This window comes from Nycticebus coucang, chromosome 6, assembly GCF_027406575.1.
Source record: "Nycticebus coucang isolate mNycCou1 chromosome 6, mNycCou1.pri, whole genome shotgun sequence".
NCBI classification, from domain to species: domain Eukaryota; kingdom Metazoa; phylum Chordata; class Mammalia; order Primates; family Lorisidae; genus Nycticebus; species Nycticebus coucang.
In genome coordinates, this window is record NC_069785.1 from 90,851,464 (window position 1) to 90,879,391 (window position 27,928).

General features: G+C 41.0%; 1 protein-coding gene and 2 pseudogenes across 4 annotated transcripts; 1 reads left to right on the forward strand and 2 right to left on the reverse strand.

The window, feature by feature from the left end:
* Window positions 1–507: 507 nt before the first annotated feature.
* LOC128588922 (tripartite motif-containing protein 43-like) lies at window positions 508–26,615 on the reverse strand. Of its 4 annotated transcripts, XM_053595685.1 has the most exons (8): window positions 26,370–26,615; window positions 26,023–26,176; window positions 7,355–7,769; window positions 6,619–6,714; window positions 3,711–3,941; window positions 2,799–2,821; window positions 2,181–2,278; window positions 508–1,151 (listed from the first exon to the last, which is right to left on the reverse strand). In XM_053595685.1, the coding sequence occupies exons 3-8, from the start codon at window positions 7,763–7,765 to the stop codon at window positions 658–660; spliced, it is 1,353 nt and encodes a 450-aa protein (XP_053451660.1). In that variant the 5' UTR covers window positions 7,766–7,769; window positions 26,023–26,176; window positions 26,370–26,615; the 3' UTR covers window positions 508–657. The 4 variants fall into 4 exon arrangements, with proteins under 4 accessions (XP_053451660.1, XP_053451661.1, XP_053451662.1 ...); XM_053595686.1 differs by lacking the exon at window positions 26,023–26,176; XM_053595687.1 differs by lacking the exons at window positions 26,023–26,176; window positions 26,370–26,615 and adding an exon at window positions 10,615–10,764 and having other exon boundaries at window positions 7,355–7,755.
* On the forward strand, window positions 11,847–14,287 carry LOC128588920 (forkhead box protein K2-like; annotated as a pseudogene).
* LOC128588921 (serine/threonine-protein kinase RIO2-like) lies at window positions 24,106–25,709 on the reverse strand (annotated as a pseudogene).
* Window positions 26,616–27,928: the final 1,313 nt, after the last annotated feature.

Here is a 27,928-nt window from a genome sequence, read left to right on the forward strand (position 1 = left end):
CACACTGTTGGAGGCAGCTTGCTTATACCTTTATTCACCTACACCTATTCACTCATCAAATATTTTTAAGTACCACTATGTCCTGCACAGTATGTTACCTGCTGAGAATGGGGTCTGAATAGGAGATACAACCTGTATGTCTTCTAATTTACACTATTGAAAAACGACAAGCTCTTCTGTGTTTATACACAGAAAGACTGTCCTCCCTCTGAGGGTCAGTCGAAGTTTCACCGTGAAATAATTTTATCTCCTAAGGTGGACTGATGTATAGAATTTATTAGACTGACAGGAGTTAACATCAGGCTGATAAGAGCAGTGTGGCCAACCAGGTCTGTCCAGAATGTAGAAACTGTGTTCATTAAGGTGGAATCACACACCCAAAGATTTTCAGAACCACAGGGAGCTCACAAAGCACGTGAGCAAGCTGAGTGCAGTGCACGTTTAGATAGCAGACCACAAGAGATGATTTTCTTGAAAGAAAATGGGACAACAGAATTTTGCGTTTTATACTGTTTTACTGAATAACAATAAAATGAGATTCCATGACAGTACAAAACCTTCAAGACAATAAAGTAGGGTTGATTTTCTTCAGCTGAGAAGGGCTCCCCAGCACATGGAGGTCCCAGACCTGCAGTCAGGTTCCTGCCTCATCCCTGCTCATTTGTGTCCAGTGATAACGAAAGGCCTGACAGGGAAACACAAGGAGCCAGCGCGGCACTTCCATATGAGGGAACTCTTGGCAACGTTCACAAAACTCACACTCCCACTCTGCAAATCAAGATACACACCAACCCGGCCCACAGGTTTCTCTACAAACTGAGGAATCGCTGGGGAGGTTGTCCAGAGAGTGTACTGATTATCCTGCCTCACACATGCAAGAAGAAACATGTCCCCAGATACAAGCATTGTGCCAAGTCTGCGTATCGGGTAATCTCTAGAGACCCCTAGAGCCCAGTCCCAAGAGTCGTCCACATCCAGCTCCCAGTAATGCTTCCCAGCAGTGAAGACCTGGTCTCCCCAAGCAGCAAAATAGTTAGATTTCTCAGGATTCAAAGACTGATCTTGACTGTGAGATCTAAATGTGAAGTCTCTCAAATCGTCAAACAGCCTGATGTGCTGATTGCTTACTTCATTGTGGAAAGAAATCTCCACTGTGGAAAGAAGACAATAGTTCAGTCAACAGCTATTTTACAAATAAATTATCTCTGAGATATGAATGTCTACCTGGATGGTCAGTGGAATAAATAGGCCAAGACAACCAAGAAGGCAGTTCTGGCAGAACTGTATCAATTCACAAGCTACCCATAAAAATGAAGCAGAAAGAAGGATCTAATCACAGTGGGCAGATTCCTTCAACTTCAGAGACTGTAGAGAAGGAGGCCATGCCTACCGCTCCCTGGTTACATTTCATGGCACATGGAATTCTGGAGCTATAATTCCATAGCAATAAACTTCCCTACATTTCCCTTCCTGCTACCTGCTTTCTCAGAAGGATCTGAGACCTAGAGAAATGGTGATCACCCTGCCCATGTTATTGTAGGCTAGCTCCTGAGCACTTAAGCTAAATATGCCTGTGAGAACGTGACTTCCTACTAGGAATTCTGTGCCTTTCACTCCTAGTTTCCTGTTACACCTAATCTGCCACTCTGCCTCAGGCTTAGCACACCTGCCTTAGCCTTAGATGTGCTGCTGGGCTCTAGGTCCTGCCTCCTTAACCACTGACTTTCTTTCTGTTTATAAAATGCGGTCTGCATTTACTTAATTTATTCATGCATTTTTATGATAATTTCAATTGAAATTCCCATTATATGAAGTCCAATGTTTCAAAATTTTACAGATGAAATTTTAAAATTTTAAAATGAAACGTCAGCATCACTAATTGCATTTAACAAGAGCTCAGAGGTACTGAACACATTCACAGTTCTGCACGATTCCATGCATTGACAAGCTCCCTAAGAATGATTCCAATTCTAATGGAGACCTTTTGCTTGATATTTTTTTCTCATTCTAGTTTTGCACCAGCTTCCTTTTACTGTAGTGCAATAAACACATGTCTATCCTGTTCACGGCATTACTTTCTCTCCTAAAGGAAAGACCAATGAAGAAGGAAACGCTGGCTATAGGAAACATGATCAGAGTGGACTTGGGCATTCCCAGTCACACCGCAGGCTGACACTCACCCCGGTAGCGGCTGTATCTGTCCATCAGTCCAGTGATGGCTCTGATGCTGAGCTCTGGACGCACAGGCCGGGGCATGTGCAGCTGCACAGACTCACTCCTGGAAGAAGAAGGATTCAGATGATACTTTGGCTCCCAAACATTTCATCATGATGCTTAAGAGAGACATAAGTACACAACAGAAAAGACTTTCTCAAAGACTACTTCCGAATTATGCTTACCTCCACAAACTCCTTACAGGATTCTACTATTCATGGGGTACCTTTCTTACTTTTCTCTTTGCTTAAATACTTTTACCTCATGACTCTCAGAGACACTTGATTTTAACTACAATCCTAGGGAAATCTAGTCCACACCCCTGAAGATTTCTCTGAGTTTGATGCCTTCTGGCCACTTGTGAATTCAGCCCTTCATCATACCCCTCTGAGCCACCAGGCAGAGATCAAGACTAACTTGTGGTAAAGGGAGTACAGGACATGGTATTCAGAACAGCACACAAATGCTTGGTCACATAAACAATGTAATAGCTATAATCTAGTATGTAATGGCTTCAATTGCTAGAAACAGCTTGATCTCTGTCCTAACCAGGTACCCCAGTTCACATTGAAGGTCCAACTTACCTCATCAGTAGGGCTCCCAAATCCTGTAAAGAGGGAAAAAAGGACAAGTTAGATTCCTCAGACATTGGATGTTGTGCCTATCCAGGCTTAGGGTTTGGGAAAGTAAAGAAAATTACTCATCACAAACATTCCCTAAACCTTATCAACCACGTCTCTTTTTCCTCTTAAAGGATGAGCCCAGTACAACCTGGTAACAGACTGAAGTCTTGATGAATTCATAACCCTGAGGGTGACATGAAGAGAGAGAAACTAATGGATAGGAACCACAGTCACCAGCCTCCTGCCACCATCCAATGTCTGCCAGGGGTTCTTGCTAGGGGTTATCCCCCAAGGCCAATGAATTAGGACAATTCAAATCTAGGACATCCACAGAGAATGAGGAAATCAGTGGGAGCTTGTGCCAGATATTTCTGTATTTTCCCTTACAGACAAAAATGGAGGGTGGCGCCTGTGGCTCAGTGAGTAAGGCGCCAGCCCCATATACCAAGGGTGGCAGGTTCAAACCTGACCCTGGACGAACTACAACAACAAAAAAAATAGCCGAGTGTTATGGCAGGCGCCTGTGGTCCCAGCTACTCGGGAGGCTGAGGCAAGAGAATCGTCTAAGCCCAGGAACTGGAGGTTGCTGAGAGGTGTGACGCCCTGGCACTCTACCAAAGGCAACGTAGTGAGACTGTCTAAACAAAAATAAACAAAAAATGACTCCTAACAAAGATGTGGAAATAAGGAGAAATATTTTGGGGACCAAAGTAATAATGGAGATTAACGTAGTAGCAGGGTGGCGCCTGTGGCTCAAGGAGTAGGGCGCTGGCCCCGTATACCAGAGGTGGTGTGTTCAAACCTGTCCCAGGCCAAAAACTGCAACAACAACAACAAAAAGATGTAGCCAGTGAGCTGAGGGCAAGTCCTGACCTGCAGCAGCTCCTCATCTGGTTTGTGGCACATGCCCATCAGTTCCTCGTGCATTTCCTTTAGTTGTTTCCGCTTTTGATTTATTTGGGCCACACTTCTCTTGAGTTGCTGAAGGATATTCCAGCTCTCCCTTTCCAGTTCCTCCAAATGTTGTTCTTCTTCCTTATAGAGAACTGGGTGAAGCTCTGCATATTCGGTCCTGGTCATTTTTCTCACTAGAAGCACATATTCCTGTAAGGAGATAGAAATGGGTTACCCATGTCACATTCCAGGCCACCTTAACTTGCACGCACACCTCGCCTGTTTCTCTTTGGCTCTTGCCCTTCACCCATTAGCAGTGCACAGCTTAAATTCATATTGTCCATCTGTCACAGTCCACAATTCATCTCTTTATTTCCTTTCTTCCTTCCTTTTTTTTCTTTGTTAATCGTGACCAGTTTATTAGCCCACAGCCTAAATAAATCATTTTTAAATCCACCATGTGCTCCTTGGTCACGAGCACTCAGGAAGCATTATTTCTCATAGTAACCTTAGTTATTCTTTCTTTAAAGATGGAGGCTATTTGGAGCACATTGATTTTCATTGTTATGTGACCTTTTGACAGGAGTCATCTTTACTCACCTCTAATATTGGTAAAGATATGGCATTATTTTTATTTTTCTGTCCTATCGATAAAGGTGTTTTTATTTCTGCTCCTATCACATCAATTACCATTCAAGATTTCTATGTCCTCTATCATATCAAATATTATTCAAGGCTTTTATTCATTTTACTATAAAGATATGTCAGTATTATTTACACTGTCCTGTTTTTTGCTACCTAAGAAACAATTGGTGAAGTAATATATTTTAAAAATTTAGAATGTTTTTCTATTCAATACACAAGATAAGTGCCCTGATTACACAACGTGTGCCTAGATGTAGCATCGTCTTATGATTCAAACCACCACCCTCGACAAAGTATTTCTTTAGATTTTCTTAGTGGAGTTTACATTTAGTACTAAACATTCTTGGATAAAATTGATACTAATCATATTTACAATCATACTAAATAGCCTGTCATAGGCTTGAGGCAGATCACATATTTTTCAAGTAAACATTACGAATAAAAGTATAGCATCCAGTAATTTGAGAACTGAATTACATCAATATTCACTTTTGAATAAATTAAAATACTTTCAATAGAAAGCATCCATGAGTATATTAACAATTATACCTTTTAACATAAATGTCTAGTTAATTATTCAGTGTAAAATTCTGGGAAAAAGATACCAAAATTTTATGGGATATGCAATCTTTTTCCAATTATTTATTCCTTGGTATTTCATTAAGCAATGATAATTAGATAAAATTTTACCATACTGATCCCGGTTGTAGATTTTGGCATGTAAAGGTAATATTGGTTGGGGGAAATATAACAAAGTTTTAATGAATGATTCCTAAACTTGATGGCATTCATAGCTATGCTCTTTGATTTTATATCTCTGGTCTTTATATACCCATTGAGGCTGGGTGTGTGGCTTACACCTGTAATACCAGCACTCTGAGTGGGTGGATTTCTGGAGGTCTCCAGTTCAAGACCTGCCTGAGGCAGAGCAAGACCTCATCTCTAAAAATAGACAGGCACTGGAGTGTCACCTTCCCCAGTTACTTTCTTTAATACATATCCTCTCAAATCTGAAATCCAACATTCAAACAGTTGAAATTTAAGGTTTCTTATTAAAACTTTGTATGAGTTATTGTGATCTGTTTAACTCATTAGTCTCCCCACTCTTCAACCTGATTGTTTAAATTAGAAGAAATATTGTTTATTACATATAGGATTAGAAGCCATCAGACAAGAACAACATATCTAAAATTTCTGAACCTAACCCCTTAAAAAGATTTCTATTCTCCTAATTTCCATGGTGCTCCTAAATATGACCTTGGGCCTCATATGGCCAGCCATTTTAAAAACAGGAATTCTAATTTCATTGCGTCTCCTCCCAGTAATCACGTATTTGTTTTCTAAGTCCGCTGAGTATTTTTGCTTTGTTCTGTCCTTCTTTGTCAATCTCTCCACATGTTCTATGTTCTCCTACCAGTATCACTGTCTAGCTTCTGTGCAAACCGTTTTAACCATGGCAGGCACACTTCTAAAATTGCTGTTCATGCTTTTCCATCCCCAATGAAAGGCTTACAATACGCAATTACATACTCTCTATTTTCTAGAATTCATCTCCCACATAAATCTTTGCCTGAGGCACCCATGGAATTTTTATCACCCATTTTCCTCTCTGACATTACATTGATTTTTTTTTTTTTTTTTTTTTGGCCGGGGCTGGGTTTGAACCCGCCACCTCTGGCATATGGGACTGGCGCCCTACTCCTTGAGCCACAGGCGCCGCCCTGAAATTACATTGATTTTAAATCAATATTGGGGAATTTGGGAAAGCTCGGTGGTTACTGAATTTCCTCAAACCCTGTGTGTGTGCCTCCTCCACCTCTCTTTGGGTAATTTTTGTGGTTGTTCTTACCTTAGGGTCTAGAAATCCTCAGAAAAATGTGACCCTCCATTGAAAAGCCCAACAGCAGGGTGTCCCAAAGGTCACCATATAAGCAAAATTCATATATTCATATTATATTTTATATTTTTATATTTTATATGACTTAATTTATACATATATGTATCTACACATAGAGAAATGTATTATAAAATTTTGTAACAAATGTTTTGCATATGAAGCTACATTTGGCTAAAATTTCTCATCTTCCCTATGTATGTGTCTTTAAGACAACCTGCATTTTTCCCATAAACCTATCAATTCATTGAATGTAAGAACTCATGGTTTCAGGTCACGGGTTTAATGGCTAATGTTGTAGCATGTCTGTCCCAAGCCAAATCTGATGGAAACATTTCCTGTACTTACAATCCAATGGTTAATCATTATTTGTTCCTCTCTCAGGTTTCTCTGATTTTCCTGGATCTTGTCCCATAAAGATCTCATTTGCTTTTCGAGTTTAGCCTGCCAGAAAGATACAAATATGAGCAGTAGAAAAACAAACAGTATAGAATTCTGACCCCTACTGATGCAGAGAGTCAAGGGATGTTCAATAAAAGTATGTTGGGAAGAGCAGCAGGATTATTTTGTACTTTTACTCTGCATAACTTTCTATATTAGAAGATTTCAGACTGCAGCCCACATGTAATGTAACCACTATCAAGGCAAAACAAATAAATATTTGATATATTTGGGGAAGTTTCAGGTAAGCATCCTGCCTCATGATGTCCATCTACAACTGCTTTTCAAATGCCCATTCCAATGTACTTAAAGCTAACATGTTTGTCAAGTTTTGGTAAATGTGTTTCCAATACAAAATTTTCTTTACATAGTTTTCATAGTCAATGATCTCTGAACATGAGAGCTTTCTGTTGATGTCTACATAATCCTCTTAATGAAAACAATAATCAATTCACATTATCATCCTTCTATTGGAATGCTAACCTCATGGAGGCGGCTATATGTATAGCTGTTAGGCATATACCAGTACATGTTAGGCATGGTAAAGAATGGAAAACTCTTCCTCATGATCTTCATCTTCCTTCTACCCTCTTTAATTCTACCACCCTCCAGCTCTCAACGTGATCTCAGAAGCATCCCTTACCCGCTGGTCCGCAGCTGCCCCTTCAACCAGACAGTGTCTGTGAGCCCCGTGCTCCTGGGAGTTAGAGCAGAGCGAACACAGCAGGCTCCTGTCCACTTCACAGAACATCTTCTTCTTCTCCTTGTGGGTTCCACACATTTGTTCCTCAGAGCTCAGGAATTGCCAGAGACTGGCTTTTCTGGCAATGGACACCAGATTCTTCAGAACAATATTGGTTTTGAACTTTCTCTGCTGTGATGGTTCTCTGCACTCTGGGCAGTGGGCAGGATTTGGGGCTCCTTCCCAGGAGAGAGAAAGGCAGGGCCTGCAAAAGCTGTGTCCACAGCCTATGGTGACTGGGTCTATAAGGTAGTGCAGGCAGATGGCACAGGTGATTTCCCTCTGGAAGGCTTGCAGTATATCTAGGTCCATGTTACTAAAGAAAGAAAATTAGAATTTATTCTTCTGCCCTAAAGAAGCAAAAGTCTAACCAAAAATACACTCACATGTTGACTGAATAATAAACTCCTATCTAGAGCAGAATAGGCTTTCCTTTGCATGACACAAATGGGAAACTGAGGCACAAACACATTTCTCAAGCTTTGTAGATAACTGGTTGGGTACTTATCTAACATGTATCTACCTTACCAAACCGTTTCTCCTCTAGAAATGTACCAGTTTTCAGCTGGGCGCCGATAACTTAGTGATTAGGGCACCAGCCACATGCACCAGGGCTGGTGAATCGAATCCAGCCTGGGTCTGTTAAAATTGAATCTGGCCCATGCCTGGTAAAAGAAAAAAAAAAAAATAGCTGGGCATTGTAGCAGGCACGTGTAGCCCCAGCAATTCAGGAGGCTGAGGCAAGAGAATCACTTCAGCTCAAGAGTTGGAGGTTGCTGTAAGCTATGATGCCCATAGTTTTATCACCTATTTTCCTCTCTGACATCAGATTGATTTTGAATCAATATTGAGAAATTTGGCAAAGCCCAGTGGTTACTGAATTTCCAAAGTGAGACTCTGTCTCAATTTAAAAAAAAAAGAAAGAAAAAAGAAAAGAAATGTGCATGTTTTGTGCTGTATTACTTTCCTTTAAGTTGCTCAAACTACAGGAGCTTAACCCAATCTGTACCTCCAGGAGTTTGGTCTGCAGGTAATCAGTCAATTCTCATTGCCAGTCATTGACTTGACAATGGAAGTAGAGGCTGAGATTTGATCTCAGTTAATTGTTAGAATCCCCCTACCATGACACGTCTCCAACATCACTCTAAAGTAAGTGTTAAGGTTTCAGATCTAAATTAAAGTCAGCTAACCAAGCACCTGTTATTCTCTAAACAACAATTTAATTCAATCAGCAATTATTTTCTGGTATATTTCCTCTTCCAAGCCCTATGTCTCAATCAACTCAAAGATATGCTGCTGACTACAACGTCCTTATCAATAGATAGGAAATGTTTCACAAAAAGAAAAAAAATTATAAAATGCAGTAATGTAGAGAATGCCACTGTGTCTTGTGTGTCTCACTTATGAGGTAGAAAATACCTTGCAGCTAACCAATTGATAAAAATGAATAAGAAAAATGTATATACAACATGTTTATAAAACAAATTTTCTCCATTGATGTCTTTTGTTGTCTCTAACAGATTCCCTCCCAAAATCAACTTTTGAATACAGGAGACAAAGTTAACTTTGTAAAATTGGATCGTATTTCGACCAGTCTCTTTTTATATAAATACCCTAAGTTGTTGAATCTGTTCTATCTTTATTATCTATATCTTGCATACAAATTGAATATCTAGAGCCTGCTTGATGGAGAAAAACCAAAGTGATAATGGTGGGCAACTAAGAATAACAAGAGAAACATAAATATAGGATTGGGAGGAGTGGTGCAGCCATGCTCATCACCAGCCTCAAGCAAAGAAATCAGCTTTAGTATATAGGGAAAGTTAAAGTTGTTTGTGCAGAGACAGTGTAACCAAGGAAAAATATCTTCAACTTTATGGGCTTCTGTAGGTGCTAAGGAAAAGGTTACAAAGAAGGTAATGAAAAACAATCTAGTCCATTACAATTGTTTCATCACAAGACTTCTGTCCAGTGAAGTAAAAGGTAAAAGCTTCCTGGGAGAGGATGAAAAACAAGGTGAAGAAAAACATGTTGTTCTTGAAGGAAAAGGGCAGCTGGGTGTCATTCTTAGAATGTTTCCAAGTCGTGGGGGCATCCACCACCTCATGACTGTTCTCCACCACAGACCAGTAAATACACCATTGAAATGAGATCTTCCAGGTCTTTGAAAAACACCAGGCATACTTTCACATTGAGAAGAAATAATAAATATCATGTATTAAAATTCATTGTACAATAAAACTGGAGTTCTCTTTTCTATAGTAGATAAATACAGAGAGCATTCTCATTACTGAGGTTCCTTCATGATCACTAATATCATCTTTTTCAGTGCCTAAACATTTACTCATTTTTAGTACTTAAGTTTATAAATGGAAGCTTCTAAAGTGACAATATTGCCACCGTCAAGAGCAATATTTTCCTAAGAAAGTTATCACTTATTTGAATATCTCTTCTATGCGTACATGAAGCACCACTTATAAAGTAGTATGTAATGTATGTATGCATGTATAACATATTTCTAGAATAAAATGTTCCTGGCCAGTCTCTGCAAACATAGCTCAGTGTTTAGGGTACTGGCCACATGCACCTGGGCAAGTGGGTTTAAACATGGCCCGAGCCTACTAAAACAAAAATGGCAACAGCAGCGGGAAAAAAAAAAAAAAAAGTAAAGAAAAAGGCAGGTGCCTGTAGTCCCAGCTACTTGGGAGGCTGAAGCAAGAGAATTGCTTAAGCCCAAGAGTTTGAGGTTGCTGTGAGCTGCAAACACCACAGAACTCTACCAAGGGTGACATAGTGAGAGTCTATCTCAAAAACAAAAAAAAGAAAGAAAAATAAAAAAGGAAAAAATATTCCTAGCCAATTTGTAGAATCTACAAAAAGCACAAAATTATAAGTCATCTGGCAACCTATCTTTGAATATTACCAGGTAAACAATGAAGACATACCTAAAATAATACAGAAAAATCATCATATGAATTAAAAATTAGTAAGATGACTTTATAAAATAGTTTATCTTTCAACTAGAGTATAGGAGTCATTTTTACTAACTGAGCACAATCACTCCATAAAAACAATTTCAATTGACTGATCTGCAAATTAAAATTACACTATTTATTTCAGTGATAGAAAGTAGTAGGGACTCATGCAGATCCGGTACTCACCTAATGACTCTATCTGTGACCTCACCAGTGCTTGCTGGAGCAGTATGAAGTCAGGTTAGGATCAGGACCTCACAGGGGTAGGGGTAGTAGCTTTCAGAAGTGTGCAAGGCCAAGTGAGCTCCCAACTCAACTCTGCCTGTTATGGAGAAGAATGAGCTTGACTCCTACAGTCTCTAATTTATAGGACCTCTGAGGACCACACCCATAATGTCAAAGTGATTATTACTCATCAGATGTGTGGGTGTTAGTATGGGCGATTAGGTTTCCCTGAGACAAAAGGAAAGATTGATTTATCACCTTGGATATCTCCGGAAATAAATTTCTACCAAAGTCATCTCATCAAGAATCACATATTTTTGCAACAAATAAACTCCCTACTGGTAATTTAGTATCTAAAAAAATGATTTCTGGATTGGTAGCTTTAATTATTAACTTATAACAAAAAACGGAAAGAAAAAAAATTTTTCAACAGTTAGTAATTTTGTCAAATGTCTAAGAAACATTGATGATGATGTGCCTGAGGGTGACTTCACATGTATTTGTTACTGTAGGAAGTGTTTTATTTTTTATATTGATTTATTTTTGTATTGTAATGTAAAAATGTAATGTGAGAACAATTTTGGCCCTTACTTCAGAACACAGATTTCTCCTGCTCCTGAAACTCCAGATAATGTTGCCTAAGGGTTTCTCCCAGAGCATAATACAGAATTCTTTGCCAGGCACCCCCCAACCCCATGTCAGAGGGAAGGAATGCCAGGAAATTGCTGGGAAGCCAGAAGCAGGGTGCCCCTGGGTCTGAGCAGGGAAGAGAAGTTATGTGGAGGTTAATCAGAATTTATTTCTACCCCAGAATATAATATGATGGGAGCCTTTTCCGCAACTCATTTAGTTCACTGCTTATGGGGTGGGAAGAGATGACACATTGGAGCCTTAAGGAAAACCCTTCTCCTGACAATTCCCTCCAAACATCTTCCATGTTGTCTGAGAGAGCCAAACTGGATTCTGAAGCAGCATCTCAGATCTGTGCACAAGAGTTTTTAGGCAACTGCCTTGGCTTCACAGAGAAAATTGGGACAGTGGGATGATACGCGAAGGCTCTGAGGACCTAGAGGAAGGAAGGCCTGGCTCTGCCTCGCTGACCAGAGGCCTCGCTGTGGAGCTCGGCCGGGCGCCTGGGCCTCCACCTCCCACATGCACCCGCACCAAGCAGCAGTGGGCCCTCACAAAGGCCAATGGCTGCGGCAGCGGTGGCGCTCTCGGGGGTGGGTCCCCCACTGGCGGGCAGCCCGGCTGGGGCAGCGGGTCCCCACAGGCGGCTGGGTCGTGGCACGACTGGAGGGCCGCGAGTTCGAGTATCTGATGAAGGAGCGCTCCGTGACCCTCCGGTGCAACTCGTGGCAGGGCTCGGTGGACGTGAGTATGGGGCGCTGGAGCTTCATCTCCCTGTGCCACGTCGAGATCTTCACGCCCAGAGTTGCTGGCCGCACAGCCCAGGCTGGACACTGGCGGCTACTTCTACCTGCACTGCCTCTGCAAGAACAGCGTGTGTGTGGACTGCTGTTCCAGAGGCACTTGGTGCCTGGCGGCTGCTGCCTCCCATGTGCAGGTTCAGGTTGCCGAGCACTAACGTCAAGATCACATTCACCGCCCTGTGCAGCGACAAGAGGGAGAAGCAGGAAGTGCTGAAACCCCAGTGAAAGCTGGTCAGCCGCCCATCTTGCCCCTGACCATCAATATTCCAGACACCGTGGCCCCTCCGCTCCCCCATGGGGGCCATCGTTGCTGCCAACTCCTGCCCATCCAGCCCACGGAACAGGGTGTTCAGGGTACAAAGTGGGCCGAGTGATGCCGCCTGACCTCAATTTAATGGCCGAAAACTCGCAGCCAGAACATGAGAAGGCAGCTTCCGGAGGAGAAAGCCCAAAGGGTGGCTCAAAGCCACCTTATTCCTGTGCACAGTTAATAGTACAAGCAATTAGGATGGCTCCTGATAAACAACTTACCCTAAATGGAATTACACGCACATCACAAAAATTTACCCCCAGTACAGGACTGCGGACAAGGGCTGCCAGAATTCAATTCGCTACAATCTCTCTCTGAATTGTTACTTCATCAAAGTAGCACGTTCCCAGGAAGAACCAGGCAAAAGCTCATTCTGGAGGATAGATTCTGCCTCTGAAAGTAAATCAATAGAGCAGGCTTTTAGGAAAAGACGTCCTAGGAGCGTGCCTTACTTTAGAACCCCCCTGGCACCTCTTTCTTCCAGGAGCGCCCGGCTTGTCCCAGTCACACTGGGGCCCCTGTGCTCACTCCAGCAGCACCCAGACCCCCGCAGCCTGTCCAGGGAAGGTTCGCCCACACCATGGAGCCTGAGCCTGGCGCCTCACAGCCCAAACTCGCTGACATCCAGGAAGCTCGGTGTGCCCAGAGCCACCAGGGTCACCTCTGCCCAGCCAGCCAGTCCTCATTGCTGTTCAGCGACAGCTGCCACAGACCATTTAAGGCCGTCCCTTACACGGTTGCAGCCCCAGTGACCACTCCGACCTCCCAGCTGTCCGTTGTGTGGACAGTTCACGTGGTCCACCAGTTACCAGCAGTGTTGGTCACCAGTGTGGCTGGACTGGCCCCAGCAAACACTTACACTGTTGCGGGACAAGCTGTGGTCACTCAGGTGGCTGTGCTGCCCCCCACAACATCGGAGCCGGGGGGAGAACGGCCATGACAGGGAAGTGAAAGTAGAACCTATTCCCGCAACTAGCCATGCCACACTAGGCGCTGCCAGCCAGATCATTCAGCCCTCACAGACCACCCGTGTCCAGCCAGATCATTCAGCCCTCACAGACCACCCGTGTCCAGCCAGATCATTCAGCCCTCACAGACCACCCGTGTCCAGCCAGATCATTCAGCCCTCACAGACCACCCGTGTCCAGCCAGATCATTCAGCCCTCACAGACCACCCGTGTCCAGCCAGATCATTCAGCCCTCACAGACCACCCGTGTCCAGCCAGATCATTCAGCCCTCACAGACCACCCGTGTCCAGCCAGATCATTCAGCCCTCACAGACCACCCGTGTCCAGCCAGATCATTCAGCCCTCACAGACCACCCGTGTCCAGCCAGATCATTCAGCCCTCACAGACCACCCGTGTCCAGCCAGATCATTCAGCCCTCACAGACCACCCGTGTCCAGCCAGATCATTCAGCCCTCACAGACCACCCATGTCCAGACGGTCAACATAGCACAACAGGAGCCTCTAGGTCAACACCAGCAACCAATAAAATCTGTAACACAAAATGGTACTCACGTGGTACCAATCCCCAGTGCAGTCCACGGTCAGGTGGACCATGGGGCAGTGAGCCCTCCGCATGCTGGCAGTCCATGGTCAGCATCAGCCTCCCCGCCCTGTCCACAAAGCGCCAGAATGGCAACCAGCCAGAGCAGCCAGAGCAGCAGCGGCTGAAAATGGAGGACAACGAGAGTATGGTCATGGCCCTGAGCATGGCCACGCCACCGGCAGCTGCGAGGGAGAAGGGCATCCAAAACTAGCGTCTGGGAGAGTTTTCTGACTTCAAAGATACCAACGTTGTGGTGCCAAAAGGAGACATTGCCTCTCACCTACGCTCAGAGCGCATCCCCTAGCCTAGCCCAGCCCATGGAATGATTTACTTTTGCCTGTCTTGTTAAAGTTCAGAGGGAGCTAGTCTGTGACAGCTGGAGATGTCCCCTGGAGGAGCGGTTGCCTGAAGGATTCCACCACCTCGGTCTCCGTGGGTGGGACAGACCAGCGGTGCCATAGCCACACATGCAGGCCCAGGTGCGTGAGGCACATGTGAGGGCCCAGGGATGAGCCTGTTGTGCAAAAGAGCTGCCGGGACTCGTGAGCTGCACTTAACTGTTCTCTTTCTTGGTATTTTTTATTGTTTGTTTCTTTGTGTTAACTTTGTCCCTGGCAAAATATTTTCACTCTAAGTAAAACCAGTCTCCTAAAAAAAGAAAATAATAATGATAGGAAGGAAAGAAAATGAAGTTGAGGAAGCCCCTGTCTTCTAGGATGCCTCATTTTGAGCATGGGCAACATGGATGATTTCACCTTGAGGTCTTTCCTGGTCTCCTCTGAGATCTGGGTTTTCTTCTGGATGAGGCCATCCAGGGATGTGACAAGAGGTTTGATTCTAGGAGCCTAAAGCAGGGACTTGGGATGGAGAACCCCGAAGGGAAGGGGACCCTGCTGAGCAGATTCCTGGATGCTTGGGGCACAGTGGAGGTAGAGTAGGGATAACTTTGCAGAACCTGGAAGTTCCAGAACACCCCCCCCCGACCCTATCACCAGTGGATGGATCCCGTGATAGTGGAAGCCTGGGGAAACACGGGAGAATGTGTGATAAAGAGCAGCCCCCCTAAAAGACCCAGGTTTGTCTCAGCCTGTTTCAGCCTTAGTCCCCAGCATGTTCCCCCGTTTAATCTGAAAGGCAGGTTTCAGAATTAAACTGAATTTCTCCCAGTTCCTCCAACCCCCTAGCAACAGCTAAACAATGGTGGAAAAATCACCTACACGAAGTTCCCGAGCTACTGTATCTCCCACGCTGTCTCCGTGCCAACCATCACGATGTAGGCCATGCAGTCACCAGGCTATAGCCCCCTGACTGTAACTCTGCCTCTAGCTAACTGCCACGTTCTGCTTTTGTTTCTGCTTGCTTCTATGGCGCAAATGGTATAAAAGTCCACCTGCCCCTCACTTCGGGCCCTTTGCTATCCCAGCAACAGCCCCCTGCACAGGTGTAATAAATCACCATCTGATTTATACCTGAAGTGGGGTCCAAGTCTTTCTAACAGGTGGCTGTGGGTCCTACACTGCTTACAACAAAGGGAAGTGAAATACTACTGTAGTTTTTACTGTTCACTGGACTGAGCATCCTCTTAGTTTCAGAAACAAGGACTGCAGGTGCTCTGGGGCCTACAGAGCAGAGCACTTTTCTCTGGTTCCTCCAAGACCACCCAGCGTCACCCAACTGACAGAGACGTCTGTGAGGAGTTCTGGTTCCTAGAGTCTCTCTAGGATTTCTAAATCCAAAATTGACTGTGTGAACCAGGAGCTGCTCTGATCGTTCTCCTGGTTTGTTTTTCCAGAGCAGACAGCACAACATTGGCTCCATACATAGGTCTGACCATTCTAAATTCCAATTCAGCCTTCTATGTTATGAAAGTATAAAATATTTCTCAAAAGGATAGAAGATGTGTATTGACAGTTTGGTAGCTATAGTTACACATTTTGAACATTTGGGCATTTGGTATGTGTGCCTCAATTTGTTTTCTTGCTCCAGTTTCACAAATATGAGAAGATATCTGTGAAAAAGTCTCACTTCCCAGCTTGGGGCTTGTTCCCAAGCCAGTTTCCTTGAAAATTGCTTTAATGTCTTCTTTTACTACTTAGTTCATAAATCATTATAACAGAAAATCTACTATAGTGGAAAAGTGATAGAGCTCATTTTTTTATTAATATTAAATCATAGCTGTGTACATCAATGTGATCATGGGGCACCATACACTGGTTTTTTAGACTGTTTGACACATTTTCATCACACTGGTTAACATAGCCTTCCTGGCATTGTCTTAGTTATTGTGTTAAGACAATTATATTCTACATTTACTAAGTTTCACATGTACCCTTGTAAGATGCACCGCAGGTGTAATCCCACCAATCACCCTCCCTCTGCCCATCCTCCCTCCTCCCTCCCCTCCCTCTCCCTCTTTCCCATATTCTTAGGTTATAACTGGGTTATAGCTTTCATATGAAAGCCATACATTAGTTTCATAGTAGGACTGAGTACATTGGATACTTTTTCTTCCTTTCTTGAGATACTTTACTAAGAACAAGGATAGACCTTATTTTTAATGAATTATTTCTATCGAAACTCCAGTAAAATTTAATAATTGAATCTGTATGTCTCCCTTTCCTGAAGCATTCCCCACCTAAGGATTCAGGTGATCATAAAGAGTTGATGATAGGTTTGGGATGTTTTGCTTAAAGAAAAAAATTGTCTTTAAAGGAACAAGAATTATTACCTGGTCTTAGACCTCCCATAGCACACTCATATAGGTAGGTTGAAACTTTTGAGAGACACAACAATCACAACACATACAATCCATGCAGACAAAAACAGATGAAGCCCTCCCCGCAACACCAATGAACCTAGCAAGTTGAAACTGGCAGGGTGAATGTGAAAAGACACTGTTGACTGTGTTACGTAGACATGAAATAATGGACCACAACACAGTCTGTCTCAAAACTTCTATAGTGATCCATGTATAGTTTATGTTCAGAAGGTAATTAAGCTTCAGCCATCGTGTTCTGAGAAATGATCTTGAATTTCAAAAGCATGACTATTCTCTCCTGAGACCCATGATTTTACAAAGACTCCCAAATCCTTTTGTTCATTCCTTGGTTTACAATAATTTTAGGAGCATCTCTTCCTAAATGAGGTACAGAAATATATACTTGTGAATAAAGCAATATGTATTATTCAGAACTAATCAGAAGTATCCTCCAGGACGATGGGTAGAATACACAGAAAAGATTTGCATCAGCAGTGGGGAATAATTATCTTCACATTGAATCTTTCTCCAGTTTAGGCTATTCTATCTTAAAAGGAAGATCTTAAAACATTCAACTATTTCTAAACTATTTAACAGTGATTCCAAATAGCACTGAAAAATATGACTAAGAATATAAAACTATGCAACACCCCCCACAAGGTTCACAATATCTGGAATACAGTAAAAAGTATCAATAATGCAAGGGGGCAGAAAAAGAAGGCCAGTCAAAAGGAGGAAAAGTGGTCATTCAAAACCAGAACTGACACAGATATTAGAACTAGCAGATAAGGACATTAGAGCATTTAAACTAACCATACTTCCTCTGTTCAGATAAAGTAAGTAGGAATATGGAAAGCATAAAAAACAAATTTAAATTACAGAGATAAAATCTACAACTTCTGAAAGGAAAAATGCATTGACTGGGATTAATGAGAGATTAGACACTCCAGAAGATTAGATCAGTAAATGTTAACACTACAAAACGAAACAGAACGAAGAATTTTGTTAATAATAATCCTATTCTTATACTCTTATTGTCTGTCTGCTCTGTTGTGATGTTAAATTTTATGTATTAATTTGGCTAGGTCACATGTTTTAGTCTGTTTAATGATGCCATAACAGAACACAAGAGTCTCCACAAGTTATAAGGAAATTAATTGGCTCCCAATTCTAATGGCTGGGAAGTCCAGGATTGGGCAGCGGCATCTCGTGAGGCCACCAGGCTGCTTCTACTCACACAGGCAGTGAGCATGTCCTAAGACATCACGTGGCCACAGAGGAAGCAAGAGAGGGAAACCTAGGGAACTAGCCTCTTCTTAACAACCCACTTTCTCTGGAGGGAGTCCATTCTCAAAAGAGCTACACCTCACTCACCCCGATGGAGGTACTAATCTATAGATGTGGATTTCACTCGAGGATCAGAGCACCCAGCACTAGCTTCACCTTCCAACTTTGCCTCCTATTTCGACATAGCGTTGCCAGGGATGAGCCACACCAGAGCTCCATGGCACCCAGGTTTTCATCGAAAGCCAGTCTAAATGTCCCTGTGCAGACAGTTTTTAAGATGTGATTAACATTTCAATAGACTTGAGCTAATCAGATTCTTTTCCATGAGGTGGTTGGGCTTTGTCCAATCAACTAAATGTTTTAGAGTGAAGACTACCCTACCTTGAGGAGGAATTATTTCTGCCTCCAGTCAGCCTTCACACTGGAGACTGCAACATCAGCTTATCCCTGAGTCGACAGCCTACTAGTTTACCTTTCAGATTTTAGAATTGTCAGTCTCTAAAATCATGTAAGTCAATTCCTAATACTCCAGTTTGATAGATCAAGATATATATGTGTTTGGATGTAGATTTATGCCTATAGGGTCATGCCTTGCTCAATGATGAAACTACATTCTGAGAAAAGCATTCCTAAGTAATGGTATCATTGTGAGACTGCTACTGAGTATGCTTACACAAACCTAGTGTAAAAGCCTGTTAGCTCCCAAAACCTCAGCGTGTCCCCCCAACCCCCGTAGATTCCGAGAAAGGGCTTCAGAATGAGAAAGCACAAAGTCCCCAAGTTCCCGAAACCTCCCCTAGTTCCCAGTGAACAAACAATAGTGAAAACTTGCTCAAGATGTGTTTCTCAAGCTATAGGTTCTCGTGAACAAACAATAGTAGAAACTTACTCAAGCTGTGTTTCTCAAGCTGTAACCCTGCCCTGAGCTAGCCGCAATATTCTGCTTCTGTACTAACTTGCTTGCCACGTGGCACAAAAAAGGTATAAAAGTCAACCTGCCTTCCACTTCAGGGCCGACTGCCTTTCAGAGCAGCAGTCCCCTGCACAGGTGTAATAAAATCACCATCTGATTTTACCAAAGTGGGGTCCGAGTCTATCTTTACAGGCTGTGACGGATGCAACACTGGACGAGTTAGCCTATTATATGCCTAGGCTATGTGGTATAGCCTATTGCTTCTAGGCTACAAATTTGTACAGTATGTTACTGTACTGAACACTCTAGGAAATCATAGCACAGAGGTAAGTATTTGTATATCTAGATATAGAAAAAATGCCATGAAATTACATGTAATCTTGAAATTACAAGATTTTAAAAATTGGCTGGACATGGAGTTTCATGCCTATAATCCCAGCATTTTGGGAGTCCAAGACAGGAGAATTGCTTTGAGTCCAAGAGTTTGAGAACAGCCTGGGAAACATAGGGAGGACCTGTCTCTACAAAAACAAAAACAAACAAAAAATTATCTACACATGGTGGTGGATATCTGTAGTCCCAGTTTCTTGGGAAGCTAACCAGGAGGATTACTTGAACTCAGGAGTTCAAGGTTACAATGATCTGTGATCATGCCACCAAACTGCTGCCTGCACAACATAATGAGAACTTGCCTTAAAAGAAAAAAGAATAAAAGAATTTCATCGCTATCCTGGGCAGCTCCAGTACAGTCTTTTGAGACTGGCCTTGTATATTTGGCCTGTTGTTAACTGAAACACCATTATTCAGCACATAGACGGCCCCAAAGATTACAGTGGAACTATATATACAGGTAAACTGTTTTTCCCACCTCTAGAGAACCTGACCAGTACACCCATTTTACAGTCAGAGCATTCAGGAAAAGTTGGCCAGTTTTTCCTGTTCGTTTGTTCATTATTGATTTCCTTTGATTCACTAATGCGCAAAACAGTTCCTGAGACATAGAGTGCTAACTTTCCTGAGAAATTAAAACCATATAATTTCCCAGGTGTCTCTGGAAGGAAAATATCAATGTAATGAAAGTGACTTTCTCTTGAATTTTGCTTTCTTTTGACATGTTTTTCCAAATATCAATAGTACTATTGGCAGACCACAACGTGGCCTGCCCCTCATCTCTGCATCATTCATAATAAACCTCTGAATTTTTTTTTTGGCGTTTTTTGTTTGTTTGTTTTTTGCAGTTTTGGGCTGGGGCTGGGTTTGAACCCTCCACCTCTGGCATATGGGGCTGGTGCCCTACCCCTTTGAGACCCAGGCACCATCCTCTGAACTGTTATTTTTAAACCAGATTCTACTCAAGTACATTTGTGTCTTGAAAATTGTTGAAGATATCTGTTCCTGCATTATGTTTGCAAGAGTGCTCAAAATAAGTAACTCTTGGTAGCAAAGAAAATCTTCCCTTTTGATCACAATGAAGGGTAAGCCTATGCTGACTTGGCAGTATCAATTAATTCATCCAAATAGTTGGTTAACATATATATTTGCTTTTGCCTTATAGCTTTGATTTCTGCAATACAACCTTTCATGTCTCTCCCTCTAATTTAAGATACTTGTGGTCCTTATGAGTGTTATGATGCTGACAAACGATGAATTTCTTTGAAAGTTGCCATCATCATGTAAACGAGTAACTGTGAACAGTTTGCAGCATCCGTAGATTCATCAAGCTGGATACTAAATATTGGAAGTGGAGCAGATTTAATTTCCTGGATTACCTGATCAAGAACATCAGCAGACCTGTCGTCTATTCTTCTGCCGACAGTGTCGTTAGATAAGGAAGTTGCACTCGATTTCATAACAAATTCTCCTCTGATCATAACTTGAACAACGTCTTTGGCCACTGGTGACAATAAATCCTCAGCAGTGGTGTGAGGTTTCATAGCTCTGGTGATTCTGAGTGCCACCCAATGTGAAGCTTCAATGGCTGCTATGTTTTGTTTGTGGTACTTGCCACCAGTGTCAAGCCTGGCTTGAATCCATCAGGTTTGCTTCTAAAATACTTGGTATCCTTGCTGGCAAAGCTAGGATGCTTGCTATCAAAATGGCATTTGAGTTTGTTCGGTTTCATAGATTCGGCTGATACAACTTCACAACAAATAACACATTGTGGTTTCTCAATTCCTGCTATAATCATTGAGGTAAAATCATATTGTAAAAAATCCTCACTATATTTTCTTCTCTTAATGTTCTTCTCTACACAATCCATTGTCATGGGATGGTTTGCTAATGAAAATAATATATTACAATAGCTTTAATAATACAAAAGATGATACATGGCATAGTTCAGTCAATACAGTTCATTAAAGTTTCCTATGATTTACATTCTCTGTGTTGTGGGGTTTTTTTTTTTTTTTTGAACATACATGTTATTATCACAAAGGGGCAGTCTTCACATCAACCACAGTGGAATATAAAAAGACCGATCAGCATCTAGATTTAAGTTCCCATGGTACAGATATATATATTTTTTGCAGTAGTTGATGATTTTACAGTACATGATTTTACATTTACCCAATGATCATAATTCATGAAGTGTCATTTTACCTCCAACATTGCTGCTTTCTTTCTTTCTTTTTTAGAGACAGAGTCTTACTTTATTTCCCTTGGTAGAGTGCTGTGGTGTCACAGCTCACAGCAACCTCCAACTCCTGGGCTTAAGCAATTCTCTTGCCTCAGCCTCCCAAGTAGCTGGGACTACAGGCGCCTGCAACAATGCCTGGCTATTTTTTTGTTGCATTAAGTATTTGATAGAGTTTCTCAGTGAATTAGCTTGCATCTGGGCTCTGTATATGGAAAAGTTTCAAATGAATTTAATATTTTAATTTTTGCCTGAGTTTATTATATTAATTTGTAGAGAGTGTATAGGGATTTATTTCTAATTTATCTTATTGCACATTTCTAGATTTTAAGGCAGTTGAGATCAAAATTTTAAAAAGTAATATGCAAAAATAAAGGTTTTTAGCAAAGTTTCCTCAATGTCTCAGGGTCTCCTGTGGGCAGGAGGAGGCCATTATTGTACTTCTTGTATTTAATTCCTATATTTACTACATGGAATAAATGGCGGTATATAATCTATAGAAAGTTGAAGAATGTTCTAATTGTACTCAAAATAAAAATCCGAGCCATGGGCGGTGCCTGTGTCTCAAGGGAGTAGGGCACCAGCCCCATATAATGAAGATGGTGGGTTTAAATGCGACCGTGGCCAAAAAATAAAAATATATATATATATCCGAGCCTATCTCTCCTCATCAATATTTAGGTGGACAAATATAAATTTGAATAAAAATAGAAAATGACACAGTAAATAAAGAACGGTACAAAGAGATAAAACTCTGACAAAGCAGATTTGTTAATACCTAGATTATACCTGTTTTTTGACACAACTCTTATGTGTTTATGTATATATATTTAATGATAATAAGTTTGGCCTATAGCTCAGAGTGAGGACATATTTACAATCATTTGGGTGATTTAAAAGCATCATAGAAATCAACTGTTCTGGTACAAAACAAATTAATGAACACAAAAAGTGTTAAGTAATTTTGTTAAAAAGTTTGATTTGGTAATTAGGTACACACATAAACATCATTTTTGATACTAAACAGAAGATAAAATACTTTTTAAACCCTATGGAAAGATTTTTGTAAGTACCGTGAAATGACAGTAGAAACCATCAATTACAGCATAACCCATAAGTAATATGTAAATAACCTCATGCACATTTCCTCTAAGATAATTTTAAATAACTACTGGAGAAAATTTAAACCAACATCACTTTAGGAGACTTCAAGTATTATTTTTTCTTATTTTGAGACAGCCTCACTTTGTCACTCTTGGTAGAGTGCCGTGGCGTGACAGCAACCTCAAACTCTTGGGCTCAAATGATTCTGTTGCCTCAGCTGCCCTAGTAGCTGGGATGATAGGTGCCCATCACAATGCTCGGCTACATTATTTTGGTTTAGCAGGCCTGGGTGGCTTCCAAACCACCCACCCCGGAGCATGTGGCTGGTGCCCTAACCACTGAGCTACGGGCAACCCCAGAGTTCAAGTATTGATAAGAAGAAAGCATTTTCACTGGAGCCAAAGGGCCTACATTTACATAATTAATTCTATCAATACTGAATTTATGGGACTGAAAAACATAAGTCTGGCTGTAATCAGGTCTCATACATTAAGGGGAAGATTGCCACTTTATAGTTCATGTTTTGGGCAAAGGAATATTCATAAATACTATTTGGTGAAGACATCTAAAAATACTCAAATGTTATCATTATTCATACATTACTTAACAAATTGAATTGGAAAATATGGGCACTTTCGAAGAGCACAAGTAAATTAAAAGAAGAATTCATAGGAGTAGTCAAATCAACAAGTCAGTTTTCCTTCAGAAACTTTATAACCATGTGGACCTCAAGGCTTTGGGAACTTCTCAACTTATTCTTTTTGACTAAACGAGGAAAATTGCTAAATGAACTTATCCCAAATGTAAATTTTTTCAAATGTGCAAACCAAATTATTTTCAAATTGTAATTTCTTATGGAGTATGAAGCAAGGTGAGAAGGTCATCTCTAGAGCCTGCATAGTACAGAAAACAGGGAAATAAAGAGTGCTGAGAGAAATAGTGTCCATGCTATAATTGGATACCTAACTAAAATGTCTTTACAAAATAAGGGTAACATTTTTTTTTTTGGAAATAAAAAATAAATGAATAATGTAAAACTTTGATAAATTTAATTACTAATGGGAGCTTCTTTAGATAGAAAAGTTTTCTGATATGAAGTTCAGGGAAGCAAATTAAAAGATAACAAATTTCTTGGTTTTTTTTATGATGAAAAGTTATATATTTAGAATGAGCCACCTGGACTTGGTTTAAATGATCTCAATTTTGTTGGCAACATACAGAGCATCATAATCAGAAGCCAGTGGAACATATGACTTCTATTCACCATCATTTCATTTTTTTATAAATGAAATCAGATTCATCTTTTTATATATTGGCCTTGATGCAAAAAGAAGACTAAAAGTGACTTCAAAGTGAGTAGAGTAACTTTAAAAAAATATCAAAAATATATATTATTCTCCCCAAAAGCTAGCTGCTTCCAACTTGATTTAATACTTTGCATGTTTTCCCTTCATTGCTCGGTAAACACATTTGCTTCTGTTTTCTGTAATCACCGACTGCTGAGTTTTGCTGTTTTGTCAACTGACGTTTCACCTTCTGTTTCACAAGTTCGGGAAGAATTGTTGAACAGCTGACAACACTGCCCGTAGAAGAAGTAATACTCAGAGTTCTTGTTCTACACCAATTAATGTCTCCCATATGTTTTTCATTTCTGAGAGGCCTGGATTCTTTACTCAGTGACACAAAGCAGTTAGATGAGAGCATTCATCCACACACTCCTCAGAGCCAGCAGAGGCTTCTCCTTGATGTGTCTGACCACCCTGTCTCAGGTAATTTTCATTTCTGTTTTTCTCCTCAGAAAATTCAGGTATGGAATTTTTGTCAACAACCTGCCCTTTCATTTCTTCTAAACCTGGCTGAAGTCAGTCATTTCAAAGTGGTGTGCGCCAGCACTCTGCTCTGATGAACTGTCCTCCCTGATGTGTTCCAGGTCTTCGAATGATCTGTAGCCACCCGACTGGTCCACACAGTTCTGTTCTCTTTCATCTTTGGAACTACAAACCTCTGATTTTTCTGACACTTCTCCATCAGAAAATGAAAACTGAGGTCCCTCTTCTGTCTCAGTGGCCCTCTCATCTGGGCCCACTAGCTGCAGCAGGTGGTCACCAGCCTGTAGCTCCTTTGTGTAGCCGCTGGAAGAAACCTCCACATCAAGAGAGCCTTCCGTCCTGACATCACTAAAGGTTGGATAAAGCTCACTTTCATAGCCAAAACACTTCATGAAGAAATCTCTCATGCACTTGACATCTCTGTCGAAATACCCTTCAGCACTGGGATGAAAAGTTGAGATCATCTGTGGGAAATCAATCCATGGTGATACAATCATTTCCATCCAAAATGAGATTGAATTCATTGAAATCTCCATGAAGCATCCCATGATTCCCAAGTCTTACAATTAGTTCCATAGCTTCATCATAGACTGAGGCAGGCTCTTCAACATGGTGTATCTGACATAGAGGATAACCATTTATGATCTCCATGACCACTGCATGGCAATTGTAATCAACTAGCTTTGAAACTGGAAATTTCCTCCCATATAACACCTTCCTATAAGCAAATTCCTTCACCGCAGAGAGAAGAGATAAATAAAGATAAGACACGTCATGCCTGTGTTTATGGTAATCAGGCTTGTTTTTTAGATTTTGAAAGGAGGTTCTTCCTAGTCTGTGAAGTATTAATGCAAATTGCTGTCTTTCTTCATTTGCAACAATGTAAATATCTGATTATTTGCCAACACCCATCTGGTTTCCAACAGACTCAACTACTTGTCTGGAACAAAGTGTTTTCAAAGCCATAATCATAGCCTGCATTTGTCAATAAATAGCCCCGGACAGTCTTGGGACGCTCCCAAGCTATGAGTTTATGTTTCACTAATTCTCTTAAAACTTTATTACAGCCAGCTATAGAGGTGATCAAACTGCAGGGAACTATCTCATGGTTCTTCATGGTCATTTCAACACCGGTCAAAACCCTGAAGCCATCCCGGCTCAGGTAGCGCAACTTGGCCACATTCACCTTCCCCATGGAGGCAGCGGACGAAAGTCCAATCATGAAGCTTTTAAGTAGCATCAGTTCTTAAATAACTGATATATAATAAGAGTATAATTTTTATACATGGTAATTAAATCAAACAAATTATCTTCTACGTGAAAAGGTAACTGAGGAGAGAAAAACCTACTCTTCAGAGAATTAATTTTATTTTATGTCACTTATTTTGTATATTTTGGAGAACATTATTCTTTTGTTTGAACTGAGTAGCACCAAAGGATCAAATGTGGCATTTTCTGGACATTCCAATAACTGAGCCATATGCCCAAAACAAGGTTGAGGAGAATGAAATAATAAAATCCACCCACTACATGACCACAAAGCAACTCACTAGCAGCAGGATGGTCTGGGTGGCCATCTTCTCCGGGGAGGCGTTAGAAGAGAGTCTGGTGCTGTGAAGGTGCTGGGATCGTCTCTGCTCCCTGAGCAGGAGGAGCACCACCTAAGCACTTGAGAGCAGCATGATTCCTACAGAGGAGACACGCCTGGATAATGACAGAGCAAAAGAAGTCCCCTGATGATGGGATTCATGGGGGAAAGTGAGAAGTGTTTATCTTCAGTAGATTTGTCTGATCAAATGATAAGTAGCTATGGTGTAGAAGATCATGCTATGATTAAAAGACAAGGTGCAGGACCACAAAAAGAATAAAACATGGATAATGTAATCTGTGGACTTACGTTTAAATCTGGCCAACCAGGAGGTGCTGGGGCTGACAGTGATGGCCTGGAGCATAATCAGGAGGCTGGTGGTGCATATGGAGAGATCCTTGATCCCTCTGCTCAAGTAGAAAAATGCCTCGCATGTAAGGTCATTCTGAAAGTTCAATGACCCAAAGAGTTCTGGAGACCCCAATAATAGTGCGGTGAAGAACTTCACACATGAACGAAGGCCAAGTGTCAGATGGTCAGGTCCGTGGGTTTCACCCTGTGATCAGAGGAAGTATGAAAATGCAGAAGAGGAGGAGAAAGGTGTTGGCTGAGATTCCAATACCAGTTTGTAAAATCATGCAGTTTTAGACGGTAGCATAAATGAAAAATAAGTTCATTGTTGTACTAAAAGTGAAATAGTTGTATATCTGAAAACATCAACAGACATTATCAGTGTTTTTTTATAGTCAAAATTATCACCACCATAAGGCTTTTTTCTCCCCACGATTAACTCTTCCTATGTGATAGAAAAGATTAAAAATACAGCTGCACAGGGAAGGCTGGATGTGGTATGTACATTTTTATCTCACTTGCACAATGTATTTGATTTCATTAATGGAATTTTCAGTTCCAACAAAATAAGTTTATATTTCTATAAATATCCAGTGTGTGATTGCATGAAATAGAAAAATTATTTTTTAAGTATTATTTGGGGTTAGGGACTTATGAAATTTAAAACCAGCTGTTTTCAATTATGAAATAAAAAAGAATATAAAAAAAGGCCTTTAATTAAGGGATTCAAGTTTGAACACTTTTCCATACATTACGATGGAAATTAGGACCATAAATGGTATGTATATTTTGACACAAAATGTGTCATTTTAAAATTATTACCCATACGTGAAAATAGTCATCAAATAGAATTTTCCTAATGTATTAATTTTTATTTTTCTATTTCAAATTTAAAATCCTTATTATCACAGATGTTTATTTCACTTGTTTAAATAAATATTCAATAACATTGTTTTAAAAATATACAGTTTTAGCATTATATAGGTATTTATTCATATGATGCCTCAGTATACAGGGTGTCTATAAATTTTGTGCGCAAAACAGCCAAACTTTATGGACACCCGATATAATGCGTCAGTGTACATACTCAGTGTATGCAGGCATGCGCACACACACATATACACTGCATCAGCATTATTTAAGCCAAATAACAAATATAATGTGTATGCATATATATTAAATTCTTCTATGCATATATACACACATGTAGTAAGTCCTCAGTTAATGTCATTGATACGTTCAAAGCAACTGTGACTTCAAGCAAAATGATGTACTTATTAAGGAAAGCAATTTTACCATAGGTAAATTGAAAAAAAGTGATAAATTTCTATGGAATAGAGAATGTCATTTCACTTAAAGTTGGAGTTTCCAAGGACCTATCAATGGTAAGTGAGAACTGATGTGCACAAAACACCAGCACCTCCACTGTCACGTTGGTAAGACGCCCCCACCGCGTCTGCTCCTAGAGTTCCTGTCCTTACTCTTTCAACAGCGCTGCTTTACTGCTCTGCGTTCCC

Excerpts from the sequence above, each read along its gene's own strand:
- LOC128588922 (XM_053595686.1), bottom strand. The coding sequence starts at position 7,765 with ATGGACCTAGATATACTGCAAGCCTTCCAGAGGGAAATCACCTGTGCC. Across the intron at positions 2,822-3,710 it reads CAGATGAGGAGCTGCTGCAG|GATTTGGGAGCCCTACTGAT; the intron begins GTCAGGACTTGC and ends CCCTCTTTACAG. Across the intron at positions 1,152-2,180 it reads CAGATACAGCCGCTACCGGG|TGGAGATTTCTTTCCACAAT; the intron begins GTGAGTGTCAGC and ends TTCTTTCCACAG.